General features: G+C 47.1%; 1 protein-coding gene across 2 annotated transcripts in view; it reads left to right on the forward strand.

Moving 5' to 3' along the window:
- LOC138792401 (RING finger protein 17-like) overlaps positions 1 to 24,081 on the forward strand; it is a 101,858-nt gene that overhangs the window by 66,174 nt on the left and 11,603 nt on the right. For both annotated transcript variants that reach the window (XM_069969771.1, XM_069969772.1), the window contains exons 27-37: positions 158 to 248; positions 12,727 to 12,839; positions 15,489 to 15,793; positions 17,398 to 17,564; positions 17,979 to 18,098; positions 18,325 to 18,405; positions 19,115 to 19,237; positions 20,284 to 20,325; positions 21,305 to 21,421; positions 23,049 to 23,163; positions 23,253 to 23,388. In XM_069969771.1, coding sequence (XP_069825872.1) covers positions 158 to 248; positions 12,727 to 12,839; positions 15,489 to 15,793; positions 17,398 to 17,564; positions 17,979 to 18,098; positions 18,325 to 18,405; positions 19,115 to 19,237; positions 20,284 to 20,325; positions 21,305 to 21,421; positions 23,049 to 23,163; positions 23,253 to 23,388 — 1,410 coding nt within the window. The remainder of the gene's footprint in view (positions 1 to 157; positions 249 to 12,726; positions 12,840 to 15,488; positions 15,794 to 17,397; positions 17,565 to 17,978; positions 18,099 to 18,324; positions 18,406 to 19,114; positions 19,238 to 20,283; positions 20,326 to 21,304; positions 21,422 to 23,048; positions 23,164 to 23,252; positions 23,389 to 24,081) is intronic.

The raw sequence follows: 24,081 nt of genomic DNA on the forward strand, positions 1-24,081 counted from the left end.
ATTTCCAAGCACATTTCTGCAGCAAGTAAGCATATAAACACCCCTGTTTTAAGGCAGCCTTGTCTTTCAGATGGCTTGGGTAGAGTACTATATAGTTCACCGATACCCTGAACTGTCTTAGCTTTATAACTGTATCTGATATTTCTGTATTTTTCAGGCCGGCTGGAGGAAGTCAGAACTGGACTGCAACCGCCTGTGACTTTCTTTCTCATTATCTTAATGGAGCCACAGTCACGATAATTATTGAAGTCAGTGCTGTGATCATGTTTTGTGACCTATATGCTCCATTACTGTGACCCCTTTATGAACCAAAAGCCAAATCAACTTGGCTTTAAACGTAATTGATGCAAGGAACTCGTAGGCACGCTGCCCTCATGGGTGTCCCATTTGGGATATCATGGTCTCACTTTTCATTGCTTTTTTTTTCTTTGATCTGTCAATTACTATTCATCTTCGCATCAGATTTACAGCTGTACATCAGCTGATGTGACATGTGAATGGCGGGGGCTCAGGAGCTAAAACTGCTCCATAGACAGCGGGGATCGACTATTATGTGTAGCAGATCCTCAGAACTAATGCCTGAGACCAGTAATCGTGCAGAGCACCAATTGCAAAGATCAGCATTAGAAATCTAAATATTGGTAATAAAGGGGGGGGGGGGAGAATATAATATATATATATATATATATATATATATATATATATATATATATATATATATATATTAATAAAGCTTGGCATTGCTACTTAATCCAGCACAGTAAATGGCATTCACGAAAAAAATAAACCTTAATGTGTCATATAGACTGAAAAATATGGGGGTTAGAACAGGGCAGTTTTAACCTCTGCATGACACAGCTCTAAATGACTGCACCAATTTTCATTTTTGCCTCCTTGCTGTTGTTTCTCCAGCTACAGGGCCATGTAAGGGCTTTCTTTTTTCAGGAACAGGTGTACTTTGTAATGGTGCCTTTCAATGTACCATAACATGTATGACTATACCCCAAAAATATTTATGGGGTGAAATTGGAAAAAAATGCAGTTTTGTAACATTTGGGGGGTACCCGTATCTACTTAATGCACTTTACGGAAAAACGTACATGATTTCTTTATTCAATACGTCAGTCCGAAAACAACGATATGCATGTTTATATAGCTTTTCTAATGTTTTAAGGGGTTAATGACAGGCTGCAGTGCGATCGGTGTGATATGGAAAAATATGGGTTTCGGGTTTTAGAAGGTGGGGAGGAAAAAATGACAAGTGAAAGTAAAACTGGACGCGAAGCGGTTAATCAGGGAGTATAATTTACAGATATGCATTAAAATAAGGGAGAGATTCAGCTCACCAGGGCGCTTTCTTTCCTTGCAGCAGCTTGCAGAGTAGAGGGTGCACGGAAACCCGGTGCTGGCCAGGCACTGGTAACATGGAAGTTCAACGAAGATACGGTGTGGATTCCAGCACTCCAAACATGGCAATGTTTTAATCTATCTTATTTAGGGTATAAACCCACACACCGTATATGCAGCGTATTTACTGCTGCGATACGCAGCAAACTCGCAGCAAAATCGCAGCAGATTAGATCTAAATAACTGAACACAGCATCAAATCTGCACCACCAAATCTGCTGCGTATTTGTTGCATATCTGCTGCATATACGGTGTGTGGGTTTATACCCTAAAAGGAGGAGTTTTTACTCACCGTAAACTCTCTTTCTCTTAGTCTTCATTGGGGGACACAGATACCGTGGGTATAGGCTGCTGCCACTAGGAGGCTGACACTAAGAAAAAACAAAACAAGTCGGCCCCTCCCAGCAGGCTATACCCGCCCACTGGCGCTGAGCTAATTCAGTAGTGAAAAAGCAGTAGGAGGAGCCGAAATAAACATAAAGGAAAAAACAGTCCACACTCAAAATCTGAAAAACACAGGCCAACAGGCAACCTAAATCAGACAACAGAGGGTGGGTGCTGTGTCCCCCAATGAAGACTATGAGAAAGAGAGTTTACGGTGAGTAAAAACTCCTCCTTTCTCGTGCGTCTTATTGGGGGACACAGATACCGTGGGACGTCCAAAAGCAGTCCCTTGGGTGGGAAAAAACAGAGTGGAGCTAAGAAGAGGAAGAAGCCACTGCTGCCTGCAAGACCATGCGGCCCAGACTCGCATCGGCCGATGCAAACGTGTCCACACGGTAAAACCTAGAAAAGGTGTGCAGCGAGGACCACGTGGCGGCCTTGCAGATTTGAAGAGCCGAGGCCCCATGACGGATGGCCCAGGAAGCCCCAACCGAACGAGTCGAGTGAGCTGCAATCCGGAACGTGGGCGACTTACCCTTACTCCGGTAAGCTTGAGCGATGGCGGAGCGGACCCAGCGGGCCAGGGTCGCCTTAGACGCTGCTGACCCCTTTCGAGGACCCTCAGGGATGACGAATAGTGAGTCCGAGTGCCGAAGAGACTTTGTCCTGGAGAGATAGATGCGCAGGGCGCGAACCACATCCAGCTTGTGGAGCGCGCGCTCCCTTGGATGAGAGGGGGCCGGGCAGAAAGAGGGAAGAACAATATCTTCGTTGAGGTGGAAAGGTGAAACCACCTTGGGCTGAAAGGAAGCCACGGGCCTAAGCACCGCCTTGTCCTGGTGCAACACCAGCAGGGGAGGACGGCAAGAAAGGGCTGCCAGCTCCGAAATCCTCCGGACAGACGTAACCGCCACCAGGAAAACCACCTTAAAGGACAAAATGTCCAAAGGCACCTCCCGGAGGGGCTCAAACGGAGGAGACTGCAGAGCATCCAGGACGAGGTTCAGATCCCACGGGGGAACTGGGTGCCGATAAGGAGGTGCAATGCGCGCCACTCCCTGGAGAAAAGTCCTGACTTGGGGGACTGACGCCAATGGTCTCTGGAAAAAAAACTGAAAGGGCAGAAACCTGGCCCTTAAGAGAGCTCAGAGCCAAGCCTGCGTCCAGGCCTGCCTGGAGGAAGGCCAGGAGCCGCGCCAGAGAAAAGGGAAGTGGAGGCGCAGAACAGTCTTCACAGTGACGGAGGAAGGCCCTCCAACAACGATAATAAATCTTTGCCGATGCAGGCTTCCGGGCCCTGATCATGGTCCTAATGACCGCATCAGAGAAACCGCGTGATTTCAGAATCCAGGTTTCAACAGCCACGCCGTCAAACGTAGCGTGGCTAAACTCGGGTGGCAGAGTGGACCTTGAGTGAGAAGATCCGGCCGGTCTGGTAGACGCCAGGGGACGTCGGCGGCGAGGTTCACGAGATCCGTGTACCAGGCGCGCCGTGGCCAGTCCGGGGCCACGAGGATTACCGGACGTCCTTCCGACTTTATTTTGCTCACCACCCGCGGCAGAAGCGGGAGAGGAGGAAAGATGTAAGGGAGGCTGAACCGACGCCAGGGAATCACCAAGGCGTCCGAGGCCAGAGCCAGAGGGTCCCGCGTCCGGCAGACGAACTTCGGCAGTCTGTGGTTGAAGCGAGACGCCATCAGATCCACATCCGGTGTCCCCCACCTGCGACAGATCTGGGAGAACACCTCGGGATGCAGGGTCCATTCCCCTGGATCCACCCGTGCACGACTCAGATAGTCGGCCATCCAATTGTCCACACCCGGAATGTGAACAGCGGACAAGGCAAGCACGGTTTCCTCCGCCCAGGAGAGGATCAGCGCCACTTCCATCATGGCGGCCTTGCTGCGGGTCCCGCTCTGATGATTCACATAAGCCACAGCTGTGGCGTTGTCTGTCTGCACCCGAACGGGGAGACCGTGGAGCTGTGTCTGCCAGTGCAGAAGGGAGAGACGAATCGCCCGCAGCTCGAGGATGTTGATGGGGAGGCAAGCTTCCTTGGACGACCAGGTTCCCTGAACCGTCAGATCGTTCCAAACCCCTCCCCAGCCCCGCAGGCTGGCATCGGTGGTCACAATCTGCCACTGCACGGGGAGGAAGGAGCGACCCAGAGAGAGGCTCGGAGACCGCAACCACCACTGAAGGTCTTGGCGGAGGCGAGCCGGTAGTTTCACCCTCCGATCTAGAGAGGGGAGAGACCTGTCCCACCGTGACAGCAGGAAGAGCTGCAGGGGGCGGGAATGAAACTGGGCAAAAGGGATCGCCTCCATAGACGCCACCATCTTCCCCAGAACCCTCATACAGGAACGTATGGACACAGGGCGGTGGCTGCAAAGAGTTCTGATGTTGACCTGAAGGGACTGTAACTTGTCCTCCGGAAGGAAAACGCGGGCCTGTATTGAATCCAAACGCATTCCCAGAAAAACGATGGACTGGGCAGGGACCAGAGAGGACTTGGAACGGTTGATCAGCCAACCGAAGCGAGAGAGCGTATCCAGGGTGATATGGAGGCTCTCTAAATTCTGTTCCCTGGATGGGGCTTTGACGAGTATGTCGTCCAAGTAAGGGGTTACTGAGACACCTCGAGCCCGAAGAAGAGCCATGACAGCCGCCATGGTCTTTGTGAAAACCCGCGGAGCCGAAGCCAGGCCGAACGGGAGAGCCACGAACTGATAATGCTCGTCCCCTACTGCAAAACGCAGGAAACGTTGATGAGGAGGATAAATCGGCACGTGAAGATACGCGTCCTGAATATCCACCGAAGAAAGAAACTCGCCTGGCTCCAGAGATGCGATCACAGAACGCAGGGACTCCATCCGGAAGTGAGATAGTCGGACGTGACGATTCAGACGCTTGAGGTCTAGAATCGGACGTACCGAACCGTCCTTCTTCGGAACCACGAATAGGTTCGAATAGAACCCGCGGAACCGTTGAAGAGGAGGGACGCGGACAATCACTCCCTTCGAGAGGAGCGAAGGGATGGCCTGGAAAAAACCGGCCGCCAGGGCAGGGGACCTGGGGGGACGAGAAAGGAAAAAACGATCGCGGGGAACGGAAACGAACTCGATCTTGTAACCCTGTGAGATCAGTTCTCGCACCCAGGCGTCCTGAACATGAGCAAGCCAGACCTTCTGGAACAACAGGAGGCGGCCGCCCACCGGAGGAGATCCGGGTGGGGGAAAACCTTCAGGAGGAGGAGGGCTTGGAGGTGCCAGGCTTAAAGGTGGGGCGGGAGGCGGCAGATCGCGCCTGCCAGGAAGAACGGTTTTTGGAGAAACCGGACCTTTTGGTCTGAGGGGCCGCAGTCTTTCCGGAGCGAGTCGGCGGGAGCGACCGAAAGGAGCCTGGTTTTCGACGGGAATCCTGACGCTTGGGGCGCTGCTGGGGAAGATTGGTACTCTTCCCCCCTGTGGCATCAGAAATTATGTCATCCAGGCGTTTCCCAAAGAGACGAGAGCCCGCAAAAGGAAGACTGGTGAGAGACCGCTTGGAAGCGTTGTCAGCCCGCCACTCACGAAGCCACAAGGACCGGCGAATAGCTACAATATTGGCCGACGCAAAAGCCGAACAGGCTGCAGCGTCCAGAGAAGCCGAGCAGAGGTACTGAGCCGCGTCCTGAATCTGTTGGGCGAGGTCGGCCAAGTCCTCGGCCGAAGCGCCAGAAGTAATGCCGTCCCCCAGTTGCTTAGCCCACACTGAAATGGACTTAGACACCCAAGTGGAGGCAAGTGTGGGAAGGAGAGATGAGCCAGAGGCCTCAAAAGCTGACTTAGCTAAGGACTCAGTGCGTCTGTCAGTGGAATCCTTAAGAGACGACGCATTGTCCAGCGGAAGAGTCGTGACCTTGGTCAACCGAGAGATCGGGGGATCCACTGAAGGTGGACCTGACCAGCGAGACACGAGGTCCTCGGGGAAAGGATAAAGGACCGACAAGTGTTTAGGCTTTGAGAAACGCTTGTCTGGGGTCTTCCAGAATTTGGAAAACAGGTCATCAAATTCCCTGTGACTGGGGAAAGTGCTGCGGACACGGTGGCCGCTTTTATGGAAAAAAACCTCATCAGCAGGCGAGGGGTCCGGCGAATCCTTCAACTGGAAGGTATCGCGGACTGTGGCCACAAGGCTGTCCACAGTGGAAGCCGCGGGAGAAACATCCTCAGAATCAGAGTTGGGAGCCGACTCCGAATCCGACAGATCTCCAGGCGAATGGGATCGCCTGTTAGGAGAGATATGCGTAGGGGCCAGGCTAGTTCCAGGGGAGCCAGAGGAAGAGCGAGAAGAGGCACGGCGAGGACGCTTGTGGGAGCGGCTCCTGCCGGGGCGTACGCAACTGGCTGCCGGGCGGGATTGGGCAGGCGCTGAAGAAGAAGCAGACAGGCGATCAAGGGCGGCCGCCACAGACTGAGACAACTGAGCCATCTGCGACACTGACTGGCAGAGAGAGCGCGCCCAGGCCGGGGCAGACTCCTCAGACTCCGGTGGGGGGTCCTGAGTAGGGGACATAGACGAACAGGACTGCATGGAACAAGCAGCGCAGATAGGCTGAGAGTGGCCAGAAGCAGATTTAGTGTTACAAGACGTACAGAAATAATAGGTAACAGAGGAAGGAGGAGGATGCTGGCGGCGTGTGGATTCAGATCTTGAGTCAGACATAATGAAAAACTAAATATATATATACATATATTAGTAAGAAAAAACACAGCCAGCTAGTGTATTCCTACAGGCAGATAACTGTTGGAGCTGAGAGTAACCAAAAAACCTGCAGGGTGACAGAATACACACAATGAGAACTCAGAAAGACAGTAACCAGAAAAATATGGCATAAAGTCCCATAGAGACCTTACCAGGCAATAATCTGTGGAAAAGAGGCAGAGGTCCGGGCGGGCACAGAACGGCTGCTGAGGGAGACAGAAGAAGACTGGCCAGGAAGAACAGGCTGTGGTTGTAGTCCCACGGAGATAATGCTCTACCCCTACTGAGGACTCCTGACGACCGCGGAGCTGCGCAGTGTGCCGAACCGACCGGGCTGCCCAGAAGACCGCGTCACGAGCGTAGTGACGCGTCACGTGCGGAGTAACGTCAGACGTCGGCCCGCGCGGGAAGAAGCCCGCGCGCGGGAAATTCAAAAGGGACCAGTGCTCTTCCGCAGAAGAAGGGGCGCGCGCGCGCGCGGGAAGAAGAGGCCGCGAAGGACCGGAAGTCACGGCCGGACCCGGAAGTCGCGGTCCATGGAGAGAGGAGGGGGCCCGCAGCCGGCACCTAAAGCGGCATCCCAGTTCCCGACCTCCCCGCATGCGGTGACGGTATGAGGCCCGGGACGCAGCGGGGGAGGGAAAAGATGCCAGGAACGGAAGGTGCCTGGGAAGGGGACGGGGACTTGGGCTCTCTACCCCCCCCGGAGGTATGCAGACCGCGGGAGGTGAACCGGGGGACCCCAGGGGGGGAGAGAGAAGGGAGAGAGCAGGGGAGCTATTACTTACCCCTGCTGAATGACCTGTCCCCTTGATCTTCTGCCGGCACTATGCCGCGCTGCCGCGCGCAACTTTGGGAGGCTGGGCGGGCAGGGGCTGGCGGAGCAAGTCCGCATGAAGGAACAAGCAGACAGCAGGGCTAGTCTGTGTCCTGGGCGCTGGGTCCGGCCGGTGGCAACCTAGGGTAAACAGCCCCTTTCCAGTTAGGGTCTGTGCCCTGGTTGCATGAGGGGGGGATCAGGGCGAGTCTTTAGTGACCCACCGTGCCCCAGACCTGCAAGAAGAAAAAATTAAACAATTCAAAAAACACAAGCAGAAACTGGTCTGGAGTAACCAGACCTGCGTCTGCCTCCTACTGACACTAAGCTAAACTGGATTAGCTCAGTGCCAGTGGGCGGGTATAGCCTGCTGGGAGGGGCCGACTTGTTTTGTTTTTTCTTAGTGTCAGCCTCCTAGTGGCAGCAGCCTATACCCACGGTATCTGTGTCCCCCAATAAGACGCACGAGAAAGTTATGTTTTAACCCCTTAGTGACCGCCGATACGGCTTTCTACGGCGGTCACTAATGGGCCTTATTCTGCTGCCATCAGCTTTTTACGGCAATGGCAGAGAATAAGATTGCGGGGCCGGGACGGCCCCCACCCCATCCCCCCGGCTACCGGAGGTAGCTGAGGGGTTGGGGCAGTGTGTGAGGTCCGTCCCGGCCCCCCCCCCCCCTTACCGACGATCGCCGCTATTAACGTTATAGCGGCGGCCGTCGGTAAAGAGGATTACCGGTGCCGCCGCCACCTTTCATCTCCCCCCGCCGTGAATCTACGGCGGGGGGAGATGAAATAAGTGTATATCAGACCCCAGATCAGACCCCCCTAGTGCCCCGATAACTAACCCCCCTCCCCCGGCGGCCATCATTTCCAAGATGGCCGCCGCAATCGCTGTGAACCGACTAACGTCGGTTCACAGCGATTAAAAAGTTAAAATGAATGAAAGCCCCATGCTCTCCGCCACCGGAGGTAGCGGAGAGCATGGGGCAGTCATCGGGGACCCCCCTGTGGGGTCCCGGTACAAGCGATCAGCGGTATATACTATATACCGCTGATCGCTTGTACCATGTGCTCCTGGCACTTTTTATCCCCTGTCACCATAAATGATTGGTGACAGGGGATAAAAAGTGATGTCCCCCCACCCCCCAAGTCGCCCCCCACCCCCCCTGTCACCCCCGTCCCCGAGTCACCCTCCCTTCCCCATATACTCACCGGATCCACGGAGCTCCTTCCTCCTCGACGTCCTGGCTGGTTATGAAGTGCGCATGCGCTTCACAACCAGCCAAGCTCTGAAAATTTAAAGTGACAGAGACCAATTTGGTCTCTGTCACTGAACTATGATTACTGTGATAGAAAATATCACAGTAATCATAGTAATACAGTGAAAATGAATGTATAAAGTACAAAAAGTGACAAACATACAAAAAAATAAACACACACTTTTTATTATAGTAATAATTGCAGTTTACTCCCAAATTACCCCTAACCCCTCCCCAGATTACCCGTAACCACCGCACGTTGCCCGTAACCCCCGCACGTTGCCCGTAACCACCGCACGTTGCCCGTAACCACCGCACGTTGCCCGTAACCACCGCACGTTGCCCGTAACCACCGCACGTTGCCCGTAACCACCGCAAATTGCCAGTGACCCCCTCCAGATTGCCCGTAACCACCCCAAATTACATGTACCCACCCCAGATTACCTATAAGCACTTCAGTTTATCAGTAACAATCCCAGATTGTCTGTAACCCTTCCAGGTTGCACATAACCCCCCCAGGTTCCCCGTAATCATGCCAGATTACATGTAACCCCCCCCCAGATTGCACGTAACCACCGCGCGTTGCCTCTGACCACGCCACGATGCCTCTGACCACGCCACGATGCCTCTGACCACGCCACGATGCCTCTGACCACCGCACGTCGCCTCTGACCACCGCACGTCGCCTCTGACCACCGCACGTCGCCTCTGACCACCGCACGTCGCCTCTGACCACCGCACGTCGCCTCTGACCACCGCACGTCGCCTCTGACCACCGCACGTCGCCTCTGACCACCGCACGTCGCCTCTGACCACCGCACGTCGCCTCTGACCACCACACGTCGCCTCTGACCACCCCAAATTGCCAATGACCCCCTCCAGATTGCGGTGCCCATGTCAGATTACAGGTACCCACCCCAGATTGCCTATAAGAACTTCAGTTTATCCATAACCACCCCACGTTTCCCGTAACCATCCCAGATTGTCTGTAAGCACAGCAGGTTGCCCGTAACCAGCCCACGTTGCCCGTTACCAGCCCACGTTGCCTGTAACCAGCCCACGTTGTCTGTAACCAGCCCACGTTGCCTGTAACCACCCCACGTTGCCGTAACCACAGCAGGTTGCCCGTGACCACCACACGTTGCCCATAACCACCACACGTTGCCCGTAACCATCCCAGATTGTCTGTAAGCACAGCAGGTTGCCCGTAACCAGCCCACGTTGCCCGTTACCAGCCCACGTTGCCTGTAACCAGCCCACGTTGCCTGTAACCAGCCCACGTTGCCTGTAACCACCCCACGTTGCCGTAACCACAGCAGGTTGCCCGTGACCACCACACGTTGCCCATAACCACCACACGTTGCCCGTAACCACCCCGCGTTGCCCGTAACCACCCCACGTTGCCTGTAACCACAGCAGGTTGCCCGTGACCACCCCATGTTGTCCGTAACCACCCCAGATTACCTGTAACCACCTCAGGTTGCCCATAACCACCCCTGGTTGCCCGTAACCACCCCACATTACCTGTAATCTCATTTTTTTTATTTTATTTTAGTAACTGCGCTATTCTAATAACCATTACTAGCTGCGGTTTTGCTCCTGTAAATTGGCGCTCCTTCCCTTCTGAGCCCTGCTGTGTGCCCATACAGTGGTTTATGCCCACATATGAGGTACCGTTTTACTCAGGAGAACCTGCGTTACAGATTTTGGGGTGAATTTTCTCTCCTGTTCCTCGTCAAATTGAGAAATTTCAAACTAAACCAACATATTATTGGAAAAATTCGAGTTTTTCATTTTTACTGGCCAATTTTGAATACTTTCCTCTAATACCTGTGGAGTAAAAATGGTCACCACACACCAAGATGAATTCTTTGAGGGGTGCTCTTTCCAAAATGTGGTGACTTTTGGGGGGAATCTATTCTGCTGACACTACAGGGGCACTGCAAACGCACCTGGCGCTCAGAAACTTCTTCAGAAAAATCTGCACTGAAAATGCTAATTGGCGCTCCTTCCCTTCTGAGCCCGGCTGTGTGCCCATGCAGTGGTTTATGCCCACATATGGGGTACTGTTCTACTCAGGAGAACCTGCTTTACATATATTGGGGTGACATTTCTCTCCTGTTCCTCGTGAAATTGAGAAATTTCAAACTAAAGGAACATATTATTGGAAAAATTCGAGTTTTTCATTTTTACTGTCTACTTTTGAATATTTTCCTCAAACACCTGTGGGGTCAAAATGCTCACCACACCCCAAAATAAATTCTTTGAGGGGTGCACTTTCCAAAATGGAGTGACTTATTGGGAGATTTTACTCTGTGGACACTACAGGGGCTCTGCAAACGCACCTGGCGCTCGGAAACTTCTTCAGCAAAATCTGCATTGAAAAAGCTAATTGGCGCTCCTTCCCTTTTGAGCCCTCCTGTGTGCCCATACAGTGGTTTACGCCCACATATGGGGTACCATTGTACTCAGGAGAACCTGCGTTACAAATTTTGTGGTACTTTTTTCCTCTTGTTCCTCGTGAAATTGAGAAATTTCAAACTAAAAGAACATAATATTGGAAAAATTTGAGTTTTTCATTTTTACTGTCTACTTTTGAATACTTTCCTCTAATACCTGTGGGGTCAAAATGGTCACCACACACCAAGATGAATACTTTGAGGGGTGCACTTTCCAAAATGGAGTGACTTATGGCGAGATTTTACTCCGCTGGCACTACAGGGGCGCTGCAAACGCACCTGGCGCTCGGAAACTTCTGCAGCAAAATCTGCATTGAAAAAGCTAATTGGCGCTCCTTCCCTTCTGAGCCCTCCTGTGTGCCCATGCAGTGGTTTATGCCCACATATGGGGTACCATTGTACTCAGGAGAACCTGCGTTACAAATTTTGGGGTACTTTTTTCCTCTTGTTCCTCGTGAAATTGAGAAATTTCAAACTAAACGAACATATTATTGGAAGAATTCCAGTTTTTCATTTTTACTGTCTTCTTTTGAATACTTTCCTGTAATACCTGTGGGGTCAAAATGGTCACCACACACCAAGATGAATTCTTTGAGGGGTGTACTTTCCAAAATGGGGTGACTTATGGGGGGTTTTCTCTCTGCTGACACTACAGGGGCACTACAAACGCACCTGGCGCTCAGAAACTTCTTCAGCAAAATCTGCATTGGAAAAGCTAATTGGCGCTCCCTTCCTTCTGAGCCCTGCTGTGTGCCCATACAGTGGTTTACGCCCACATATGGGGTACCGTTGTACTCAAGAGAACCTGCATTACAAATTTTGGGGTGCTTTTTGTCTCATATTCCTTTTGAAAATGAGAAACTTTAATCTAAACGTATATATTATTGGAAAATTAAAATTTTCAATTTTTTTACTGCCTAATTGTGAATACTTTCCTCCAGCCCCTGTAGGGTTAAAATGCTCATTATACCCCTAGATTAATTCTTTAAGGTGTGTAGTTTCCAAAATGGGGTCACTTATGGGGGTTTTCAGGATACCAGACTTCTAAATCCATTTAAAAAAAGAACTGGTCCCTAAAAAAATCAGTTTCACGAAAATGTGATAATTTGCTGATAAATTTCTAAGCCCCATAACACCCTAAAAAAGTAAAATATGTTTACCAAATTATGCCAGAATAAAGAGGACACATTGGTAATGTGACTTAGTAACTAATTTATGTGCTACGACTTTCTTTTTTTAGAAGCAGAGAATTTCAAAGTTCATAAAATGCAAATTTTTTTAATTTTTCATGATATTTTGATGTTTTTCACAAAAAACACACAAAGTAGTGACCAAATTTTGCCACTAACATAAAGTGCCATATGTCACGAAAAAACAATCTCAGAATCGCTAGCATACGTTAAAGCATCACTGAGCTATAAGAGCATAAAGTGAGACAGGTCAGATTTTGAAAAATTAGCCTGGTCATTAAGGCCAAACTAGCTGCAGCACAAAGGGGTTAAGTTGCCATGTTTGGAGTGCCGGAATCCACACCGTATCTTCGTTGAACTTTCGGTATATTTTATAGATGGGAAACATACTTGGCTCATCTGTGATGATGATATGTTGGTAGTAAGAATTGCTCCATTTCAATAATAAGCCTTTCTCTATAGGACAATGCATCACAATGGCCTTTACCTGTTAGAATTTTGAGCGCGAATGAAGCAAACCAAATGGTCGATGTCTCTGAATTCTTGGTGAAAAGGGGATTAGCGCTGAGAGATAGGTCTGTACTGGTGATCATTCATGTCTTCAAAATAAATGTAATACATTTAGTGCATCTTTTCCTTAAGACCGGTTTTTGAAGTGTTATTTTTGATTAACTCATTTCCTTATGTTTTAAAATTTCGTATCCAAAAATTTTGACATGTCAGAGAGACAGATTGTGAGATGGCGCAGACTACGTGGAGTGAAGACTGTCGAGCTCATAAAGTCTGACTGGGAGATTCTCCCTTCTCTTTCTCCCAATAGGTCACACTCTGAGCACTCAGACCCGAACCGATCAAATCTTTTGACATGTCTCTCTGACATGTCAAAGGTTTTTTGAAATGACCGTGACACCCCCCTGTGTTACAGAGGCACAGGCAGATGGAGAGCAGTAATGATGGGATTCCCACAAGTTCTTAGACCTGCGTTATATTCCACTATTCCAGTTCAGGTGCCTTAAAATATGGCCATTTTTTGCCGAGACAATATGGCTCGTCTCCAGTTTGGGTGCAGGTATTGAAGCTCAGTTCCATTTAAGTTATTGGAGTTTATTTGCAAACAGCACCTGAACTGAAGACAAGTCATGTCATCTCTGTAAGTAATGGTGCATTTACACAGGCAAATTTATCTGACCAATTTCGGAAGCCAAAATCAGGAATGGACTTGAAAAGACAGGGAATCTCAGTCTTTCCTTTATGACCTGCACCCTGTTTATAGTTTGTTCCTGGCTTTGGCTTCAAAAATCTGTCAGATAAATCTCTCTGTGTAAACACACCATTAGTGGCCATGGTTTTCTAACACTGGATAACCCATTTAAAGGAGAAGTTCGTCCAAAAGTATTTTTTAATATGTTATTACTTATGGAAAGTTAGACAAATTTCTAATGTACATTAATTATGGGAAATGCACATATATTATTTCCCCTAATTTAGTAGATCATGGAGTGTTAGAATTCTGTCCGAAACTGTGACGTCACAAATCAGTTGTAATTCCTCTGGAGTGTCCAGCAGGGGGAGCACTATATATAGAAGTCAATGAGTACCATTGACTTCTATATATAGTGCGCCCCCTGCTGGACACTCTATGGATTCAATTGATGTGTATGTAAAAATGTAAGGTACAATATGTTTTTGATTGAATACATTTATGGAATACTTTGGCGTGCAATTGTCCTTGCTTCCCAAAGTATTCCATAAATGTATTCAATCGATACATTTGGAGGGCACTGAGCAGGGAGGGAGAGAGGTGCCTATGCATCTAGCTACCTCCCCCCTCCCTTCCTGCTCGGTGCTGGACACACATACACAGTACTACTCCTCCCATCATCTTCTCATAGAATGAGCAGATAATGGGGGAGTAGTACCAGGGCCATCACCAAACAGGCCGCCCACCCCCCTCCCTGCCGCCGCTGCCACCACCACCACATGTGCACTGTACTACTCCTCCCATCATCTACTCATAGTATGAGCAGATGATGGGGGGAGTAGTGCCTGTGCTATCCCCATCACATCTCTGCCGCCACTGCCGATGCCGCTTATCACACAAGGGCTTCATCATGCCCCCTCCGCTCCCCCTCCTCCTCCTCCCAGCTTCAAACTTCAAATTATCCCGCTGATGACTCACCGCCCAGCTGTCACACTCTGCTCGCACATACCGGCTCCCGGTCCGCACTGACCCACACTGCATGCCGGGGTGGGGGAGGGGGACGTTGGGGGGGGGGATGGAGGACGCGGCAGGTGTTTATGTGCAGAGAGCAGCGGCGGGATAGTTTTGAAGTTTGAAGCTGGGAGGAGGGGGAGCGGAGGGGGCATGATGAAGCCCTTGTGTGATTGGCGGCATCAGCGGTGGCGGCAGAGATATGATAGGGATAGCATAGGTACTACTCCCCCATCATCTGCTCATACTATGAGCAGATGATGGGAGGTTGTAGTACAGTGCATATGTGGTGGTGGCGGCGGGGAGGGCGGACTGTTTAGTGATGGCCCTGGTACTACTCCCCCATCATCTACTCATACTATGAGCAGATGATGGGAGTAGTAGTACTGTGTATATGTGTCCAGCACCGAGCAGGGAGGGGGGGGAAGTAGTTAGATACATAGGCACCTCTTTCCCTCCCTGCTCAGTGCCCTACAAATGTATTGATTGAATAAATTTATGGAATACTTTGGGAAGCAAGGACACTATTCCAATATTCCATAAACGTATTCAATCAAAAACATACTGTACATTACATTTTTACATGCACATCAATTGAATCCATAGTGTGTCCAGCAGGGGGCGCACTATATATAGAAGTCAATGGTACATATATATATTTATTTTTATTTTTTTTATTGCGCCCGCTGCTGGACACTCCATAGGAATTACAACTGATTTGTGACCTCACGGTTTTGGACAGAATTCTAACACTTCATGATCTACTAAATTAAGGGAAATAGCAGTATATGTGCATAACTTTTCATAAGTAATAACATATTAAAAATACTTTTGGCTGGAGTTGTCCTTTAAAGCAAAGCTGTCTTACATGTGGCAAACAAAATTCCTTTTTCCCTATAAATAACAAGGGTTATAAACTATGCTTCTTCTTTTATAAAACTTCATTCGCCTTCCTCAATGTGTGTCTCTTATATGTATCCTGGATATTGATTGTCCAAAATTTTACATACAGGAAGAACAAACCTAATGCTGTGTTAAAACCTAATGAAGCAACAAGCACAACCCCGCCGCCTGCCGAGAGCGGTCTTCAGGAGCAGGATCCAGTGGAAGACATTGCCAGTGAATCAAAGCCAGAGTGCGACACCAGCGCAGTAGAGTGTGTGCAAAGTGACATTACAGGGGAGGAAGAGCCAGTAATAGAGCCAATGGTGGATAATCCCTACCTTCCTCCTCTGCTGCCTGATAAGGAGACATTTTCAGCTAAAGTCCATCATGTTGCCGATGATGGAACAATATATGTCGTCCAGGAATGTCTGGGTAATAGCATTGATTTTACTACATAAAACGTGATCCTGCAGATTTCTGCTTACGCTGTTGTATGTCCGGATAACTACTCTGTATTGCAGTTATAAGAAAGGACTGTAATAGTATTTGACATCAAAACAAGCGTCAGGCTGACATGTTTTAGGGTCCATTTACACAGAAAGATTATCTGACAGATTATCTGCCAAAGATTTGAAGCCAAACCCAGGAACAGACTATAAACAAAGATCAGGTCATAAAGGAAAGCCTGAGATTTATCCTTTTTTCAAATCCATTTCTGGCTTTGGCTTCAAATCTTTGGCAGATAATCTTTCTGTGTAAATGGACCCTGTGTCTTTCAGTTTTAGGGATGAATGCTTGTGGCTGAACTGATGATTTTCGCTGCTTATGATGTTTCTTAAAGGTTCTTTTTTAAATCAACTGGTGTAATGGTGCGTTTACACGTAACGATAATCGTGCAAATTTGCGCGATAACGATCGAATTTGAACGATAATCGTACGTGTAAACGCAGCGAACGATCAAATGACGAACGAGAAATCGTTCATTTTGATCTTTCAACATGTTATCAAATCGTTGTTCGTCGTTCGCAAAAAATTCTCCGATCGTTCCGTGTAAACAGTCGTTACGCAATAGTCCGGGCCCCCCGCTCATCCGCAGCCCCCTGGGCCAGCTCGATTACCACCCCTGCCGCCGCTCTGATCGCCACCCCCGCCGACTCCCCTCTTCAGTGCATTGATTGGCTGAAGAGGGGAGCTGGGAATTTCAAACGGCTCCTCTTCAGCCAATCAGTGCTTCTCTTCAGCACTGATTGGCTGAAGAGGAGCCGTTTGAAACTCCCGGCGATCGGAGCGGTGGGGGTAGCGGCGGCAATCTGGGTGGTGATCTGGGCGGAGGGGGTGACGATCAGAGCGGCGGGGGGGGGGGGGGGGGCGATCGGGGCGGCGCATATCGTACCGTCTAAACGCTGATCGTTATGAAGAAAAAATCGTTACTCCGACATTGTTAATCGTACGATTGGGCCAATTATCGTTTCGTGTAAACGCACCATTATAAAGTTATACGGATTTGTAATTTACGTCTTATTTAAAATTTTTTAGTCTTCCAGTACTTATCAGCTGCTGTATATCCTGCAAAAGTGGTGTATTCTTTCTTTATGCAGTGATTAAGATGTGTATACGATGATTTTTATACCCGTTATGAATAACTAGTCGTTTTAAATGGATGAAAGTATCATCTAAAACTCTTCTTACTAGCCTGACACAATGCTCTCTGCTGCCACCTCTGTCCATGTCAGGAAGTGTCCAGAGCAGGAGAGGTTTTCTATGGGGATTTGCTACTGCTCTGGACAGTTCCTGTCATGGGCAGAGGTGGCAGCAGAGAGCACTGTGTCAGACTGGAAAGAATACACCACTTCCTGCAGGACATACAGCAGCTGATGTGAAATTTTTAAATAGAAGTAATTCACAAACTTTCTGACACCAGTCGATTTAAAAGAAAAAAAAAAAAATCACCTTTCTATGTTACACTATAGAATATTCTTACATAGCTGCCTAAGCTCTGGAACATAATGTTACATATAATACCTTTTTTATTCTAGAAAGCGAGCTCAGTATGCTTATGGTTGACATCCAGAATTCCTTCAAATGCCTGGGCTTACTGGCCCCCTACTCCTGGAAGAAAGGGGAAGGCTGCCTTATAAAGGGATCCGATACTATGTCATACCGAGGAAAGGTTCTTGATATACTCAGTGGAGATTTGATAACGGTACGTGTAGATTCTCTCAGCCCCCCCCCCCCAATATCTTTTTATTGAAAATTGCCATATAAGATGCATCAAAACAGATTAATGAAGCGACATGAGGCAAAAGAAAGCACAAACAGACCAAGAGGACACACTGGTAAGTACAATAAGTATTATAGGCGGAATGACGACCTCCTTGCTCTTATAGTTGTCCTGACCTTCACCAGAACCATTTATTGAAATGAGCATCATAGAAAAGATGTGGTTGTGGTTTTCTTTTACTAGGTCTGGATAACTGCTTTAATGCTGCTTCATTCTGCTGACTGGAACGGGGGCTCTAGCCTTACAATCTCCACCGGTCACAATCTGCGTAAATGTTTTATGATCCTCTGTTTAACCCAGTGACATTATTTCATTAGTCTGTTCTTCTATTTACAGGTGAAATATGAAGACTTTGGGTATACAGAAAAAATCCCCAAGTGCCACTTGTATCCCTCCGTGTTTAATCCTCATGTTCCAGCCTTTTGTATACCTTGTCAGCTGATTGATATTTGCCCTGTGAGTAGTTGGTTTTTCTTTGCTTCTTCCTTTTTATATGTTTTCTAATTTGTTCAAATTTTTATTTTTTTAAGTACTTTTGCTTTTTTGGTGTTATTGCTGAAACAGGCCCTTATACCCTTATACTGTATTGCCAGATAAGCTTGCCGGCAATGTAAACTAAGAATTGGGAATAACATGTTTTTCTGGCGCCATCTTTTAATACTTACTTACCAATTGGTTTCAGGTTGGTGACTGCTGGCAACCAGATGCAATTGTGTTCCTTAAAGAGCTTCTGTTGGAGAGAGTGGTCACTGTCCATATTCTGGTATATTGATGTATTTCTCTTCTAAAATTTGATGAACTATAATAATGCTGCATTCGCCACTGTTTTTATCTATGGCATACCACAGCTTATCCTGTACAAAGACATGGGACATGTCTGGAGAGTGGACGCCAGAAATTAAGAGGTCTTCTGTCAGATTGCAGTCACTTGTGGGTCCTAAAGTGACCTTATTGTCCATGGGCTGTATCTAAGCTGCAGTTAGACACCTCCATGGACAGGAGCTGCAGTTTTAGTGATACTGTCACCCCTCATAGTTTCACATCATTTCATTGGTTAACAGTATCAAATAAGCGGGGATCACAGCAGGTGTGCCCTATCTCCTGGCTGGGTGAGGGCTCAAGCGGCATCAAGCCCCGCCTAGTTGACACTATCCACCAATGAAATGAAGTGATTTTAATGCAGAAAGACGACACAGGCAAGTTTTATACAGATATATTAAATGTGTGGCACCTAGACTTGCGGATGGTGTAGCCGCACATAGAGTGAGGGGGTGATGGTATCACTTTAAAGACAATCCTGTACATTTGACTCTGCTAGAGAGTTTGGTTTTTATCAGTATTAGTGCTTCAGAGCTGCGTCTTCATGTAAAGTAGTATAATTCACTCCTCTCTTTCATACATCACAAATTGTAAATCCTGTCAACAGTTGTAATTTCCTAACACTCTTATTCATCACCCATTGCATTGCACAGGAGCCTCCAGATTCTCAGGCCGCTGCGTCCGTCCGTATATATTGCGGCGGCACTTCAGTCTCTACTATTTTAGAGCAATACGCCTATGGTATTCCTAAAGGGTGTGAGAAAAACGACAAACTAGTAAGTGTTTCACAGTACATGTAATGGAGCGGCACTTTTACATAGTTTTAGCATCTTTGAGAGGACTTGATGTAGACCATACAGTATGGGTGTACCTCCTATCACCTGTATCTACCAGCAGTTGACCCAACTTTTATTAGGTTGGGTTCACACTGCGTTTTTGCAATCCGTTTTTTGTAAAAAAAAAAAAAGGATGGAAAAAAACTGATGCATTAGTGTGCATCCGTTTTGATCCGTTTTTCCATTGACTTCCATTGTAAAAAAAAAAAAAACAATCAAAACGGATCCGTTTTGTTTTTTTTAACAAGACACAAAAGTAGTGTCAGCTACGTTTTTGCGTTTTTTTTTTGTTTTTTTTTTTAACAATGGAAGTCAATGGAAAAACGGATCAAAACGCATGGACACAAATGCATCCGTTTTTTTGTCATCCGTTTTTTGCAAAAAACTGATTGCAAAAACACAGCGTGAATCCAGCCTTATTGGTCTTTTTTTCTTTTTTTTTTTTTTAACTTTTTTTTTTTCCCCACTATGAGCTGCTGCTATATTATAAATAGATAGAACATAGATGGGGTTAATAGAGGACATCCATTTCAGTCTTTTATTCTACATACATATAATCTGCATTACAAGAAGAATGTCACTAAACAATGGAGCCCCACTCACACAATGCATGTGAACAATACAGATTTGTTCCTTTTGGCTTTAGCTGTCTGTATACTGTCCCAACTCTTATCCTCCTGTATGTTGAAATGGTTGGAATAAGCCTGATATAGAGCTGTCTAGCTGCAGTGCTCTTTATGGTCCTCTTAATACTTTGTATACCTCCTGTAACATATCCCATTGTCTAAGGTCCTATAATGAAATCTACCCTCTGGGGGAAAGGTATCATTCCTTTACCCAGCTCACAATGCATTTGCTAATATGTAGGTGTTTATGCACATAAAAAAGGACCCACTTTTGCCCCTGTGTGATGATACATAGTGATAAATTCTCTCCTCTGGGTCTTTCTGAAGCAGGTATTATAATAACGGTTGTATTGTTTTCAGGAGATGCACAAAAGTGAGAAAATTTGGTGCCTTGACTTCCAGGTAAAGTGTAACTCTTAGTTTTGTCTCTGCATGTAGTTGTTGTACAGTATAAGAAACCAATTTGCACCAAGGGCCTGACTGTGCTAGATTGGTCACATGATAGTAGCTGTCTTTCTCCTTTACCTCTTCTCCACTTCCTTGTGCATTGAGGGGATACTTTGGCGAACATTTTTTTTTTTACTTTCAAATCAACAGGTGTAATTTACATCTAATAAAAATCTCCAGTCTTCCAGTACTTATCAGCTGCTGTATGTCCTGCGGGAAGTGGTGTATTCTTTTCAGTGTGACACAGTGCACTCTGCTGCCACCTCTGTCTGTTGCAGGAAGTGTCCAGAGCAGTAGTAAATCTCATAGAAAACCTCTCCTGCCATGGACAGAGGTGGCAGCAAAGAGCAGTTTGTCAGACTGGAAAGAATACACCAATTCCTGCAGGGCATACAGCAGCTGATAAGTACTGGCGGACTTTCTTTTTTTTTTTTTTTTTTTAATCAAAGTAAATTACAAATCTGTATAACTTTTTGGCACCAGTTGATTTAAAAGAAAAAAATGCATTCTGAAAATGTTTGCAGCGGTGGAATGTTATTTTAGGCAAGTGACGATGAATTTTCACAGCACCTTAATGTATATCAGTTATTGTTATAAGAGAAACGGATTGCTGATCTCAGGGAGACCAGTCAAACGACAACACTGCCGGCTGCTAGTGAAAGCGCTCAATGCAGTGAGGTCCTAGGTGCATTGCCCCCTGGGAAACATGAACATGCAAAAAAAGAGCCTGTGGAGCCTCATCAAAGAGTCTCAAAACACAGGACTAGATGATGTGTTAGGCTTTAGGTTTTAAGAATAAAATCTGTAAAGCACGTTTGACAAATGTATCCTCCAGGAGCGGCATAAGCGGATATAACAATGCTACAAATATTTAAAGGATACCTATCATTGTAAAACACTCCAGACGTGATAGGTTGGTTCTTTTATTTTCTAGGTATTGCTGCAGAATAATTTGGGAACGCCTATATTGCCAAAATACTCAACGGAATCTTTGCCTCGACCAGGAGAACTCTTTAAAGTGGAAGTGACACACTTACAAACCCCCAATGAGGTAAGTCCAAAATAAATATATATATACATATATATATATATATATATATATATATATATATATATATATATATATATATATATATATATATATATATATATATATAATATATAGTGATTATCTTTGATTATGGCGCCTCTCATGGTGCAATATATTACGCAGCAAGTGAGCAGACAGTTCTTGAGGCTTATGAGTTGAACGCAGAAAATATGGGGAAGTGCAAGGATCTGAGAAAATATGACAAAGACCAAATTGCAATGGCTAAAAAAAGAAAAAACAAGACCATGTGGGGTATCTCTGGTATTGAATGGTTAGAACATATCAAAAGTGCTCCAAGAAAAGGACAGGTAGTGAATGGCAACAGTGTCATGGGCCTCCAGGACTCTTGATGACCTTGTATAACACAAAATGCTGAACTGAAAGTGTTTATAGACTTGCTGATACTAGCAAAAGCATCAGGATTTCAGTGAGATGAAACCCCCCCTCATATGTATGGGGGTCACCCTACTCCCCCGACAGATGATGTCAGAGTTTACCTGCCTGTTCCTTTTGTTCTGATAAGCCCCAAGAGGAGTATTGCATGGGCCGATGGGGGCCGGACAATAACTGTAAACAAGCGCCGCTCTGCTAGAACGGTGCTCGCTTACTGGGCCTATTACACGGCCCAATCATTTAATAAGGGTTGCATGGACATCTTTACAGATGTCCTTGCAACCCTTGCTTTAAATGGCATACATTACTTATCCATGGTGCAGGGCTCCTCTTGCGGTCTGCTTCACCGCCCGGGTCCAGTGCGCTGCAGCTTCAGAGCGGCCTGTCTTAGCTGACAGTCCGCTCAGCCAATCATTGGCCGTGGCGGTCCCGGCCAGTGATTGGCTGAGCAGCCTGTCAGCTAAGACAGGCCGCTCTGAAGCTGCAGCGCACAGGACCCGGGGAGAAGCAAGAGCACAGGAGGAACCGTGCACCATGGATAGGTAATGTATGCACTTTGGAAATGGTCAGCTGCCGGCCACGCACCGCTATTACACGTAGCGATGCGCGGTCGGCACCCGACAATTATAGGTTCAAACCTATATCAACGATCAGCCGATGATCGTTGTCATCGGCTGATTGTTGTGTCTATTACACAGAGCGATAATTGGCCGAATACGGCCAATTCGGCCGATTATTGTTCCATGTAATAGGGCCTTAAGAAGTATCTGGCAGTGGTTTACATCCCCCCTCTCCATCCAGAACACACAAATGCTCGGCTAAGGCACATGTTCAGGTGTATGGTCATCCTAACGCAGAAAGAACGGTCTTTCACTTAAATGGGTAACACGCAACCTTATTTTAACCCTGTCATAACTGCTGCAGGAGAAATTTCTGATTGGTTGTAGCAGCCCGTAGTGATAAGCTGATTTGTAGGTCAGCATCAGTATATAACACGTGCTAGAGTTCTTAGGACGGCTGGAGGAGGAAGTATCTTTCTTCTTGCCTCGACCGTGCAAAAATAACTATGTACTACAATGAAACTAATCTGTATGTTTTGACGCATTACTGTGTTATGGTTTTATAACTGGAGGGTCATTTTGCTTTTTACTATAGGATACTTTATTACTTAGACCAATTGCTTTCCTTTTTGCAGGTCTTCATCCTTGTTAAGAAAGAGAGTGAGTCTGACACTGATCCTCTTAGATCCATCCTTAAGGAAATCAACTCTGAAGAAAGGGAGTTTCCATTCTTGACGGATTTTAGAACAGGTTAGGAGTGATTTTTAGCCGTCTCTGTAGCCGATACACATGACTTTACTATATTATAGAGATGCTGACCCCTCTCCTTCCATTTACAGCCATGCCTTGTCTTGCTACTTACAGAGATGGTTTGTTGCATAGAGCCAAATTACAATCCATTAAAGGGTACGACCCTGTCACCTGTGTTGTGGAGTTTGTTGACTATGGAAATACATCAGTGCTTGATGCTTACAGGTAATAAGACTCATCTTTCTGTCGTATATGGTGTATCACTTCTAGACTTACGGATATAGGCAATAACAGAGAGAAACTCTCCCATTGATTTCAATGGGCATGTTCTGTGAGTTCATTCCACAGGGAGGAAGAAGATTGAGCCCCTATTGCCTCCTCTATCTACCGGTGTTACTTTTACTGTAATGCTGCCCAGATCCCTTTACAGCAGCCTCCTCCCTATCATCTCAGACAGAACAGAAAGCCTCAGCTTAGTTTTATGTCTAGTGGTGAGAATGAAAACTGCAAGATTTCAAGATTATTTTTTAAAATATACATAGGAAAATTAAAAAAAACATCAAAATTCTTTAAAAAAAAAAATCTGTTAAAACATTAAAACACAATATAAACAACTAACAATAGTTAAAGCTTCCCAGAGAACCTGCTGATATGCCGCAGTAGCAGAGGACCTCAGTAATATATTTTAGTTAGTTGCACCCCTCTTGGCCCCCGCATTGTTTGTAAAATCGCTAAATGCTGTTATGCAAATTACTTGCTTAAGAGCATTTAGGGCGTTGCTCGAGGCCAGAGAGCATTGCCGTGGCCAGCCCGACCCCTCCCGTCCCGCCCACTATGCATATTCATATATGCATAGTGGACTGCATAGGGAAGCTGTCCCGTCGGACTGAACCCCCCGGGCCACAGCTGAACCTCCCG

Source organism: Dendropsophus ebraccatus, chromosome 5, assembly GCF_027789765.1.
Source record: "Dendropsophus ebraccatus isolate aDenEbr1 chromosome 5, aDenEbr1.pat, whole genome shotgun sequence".
Lineage (NCBI taxonomy): Eukaryota > Metazoa > Chordata > Amphibia > Anura > Hylidae > Dendropsophus > Dendropsophus ebraccatus.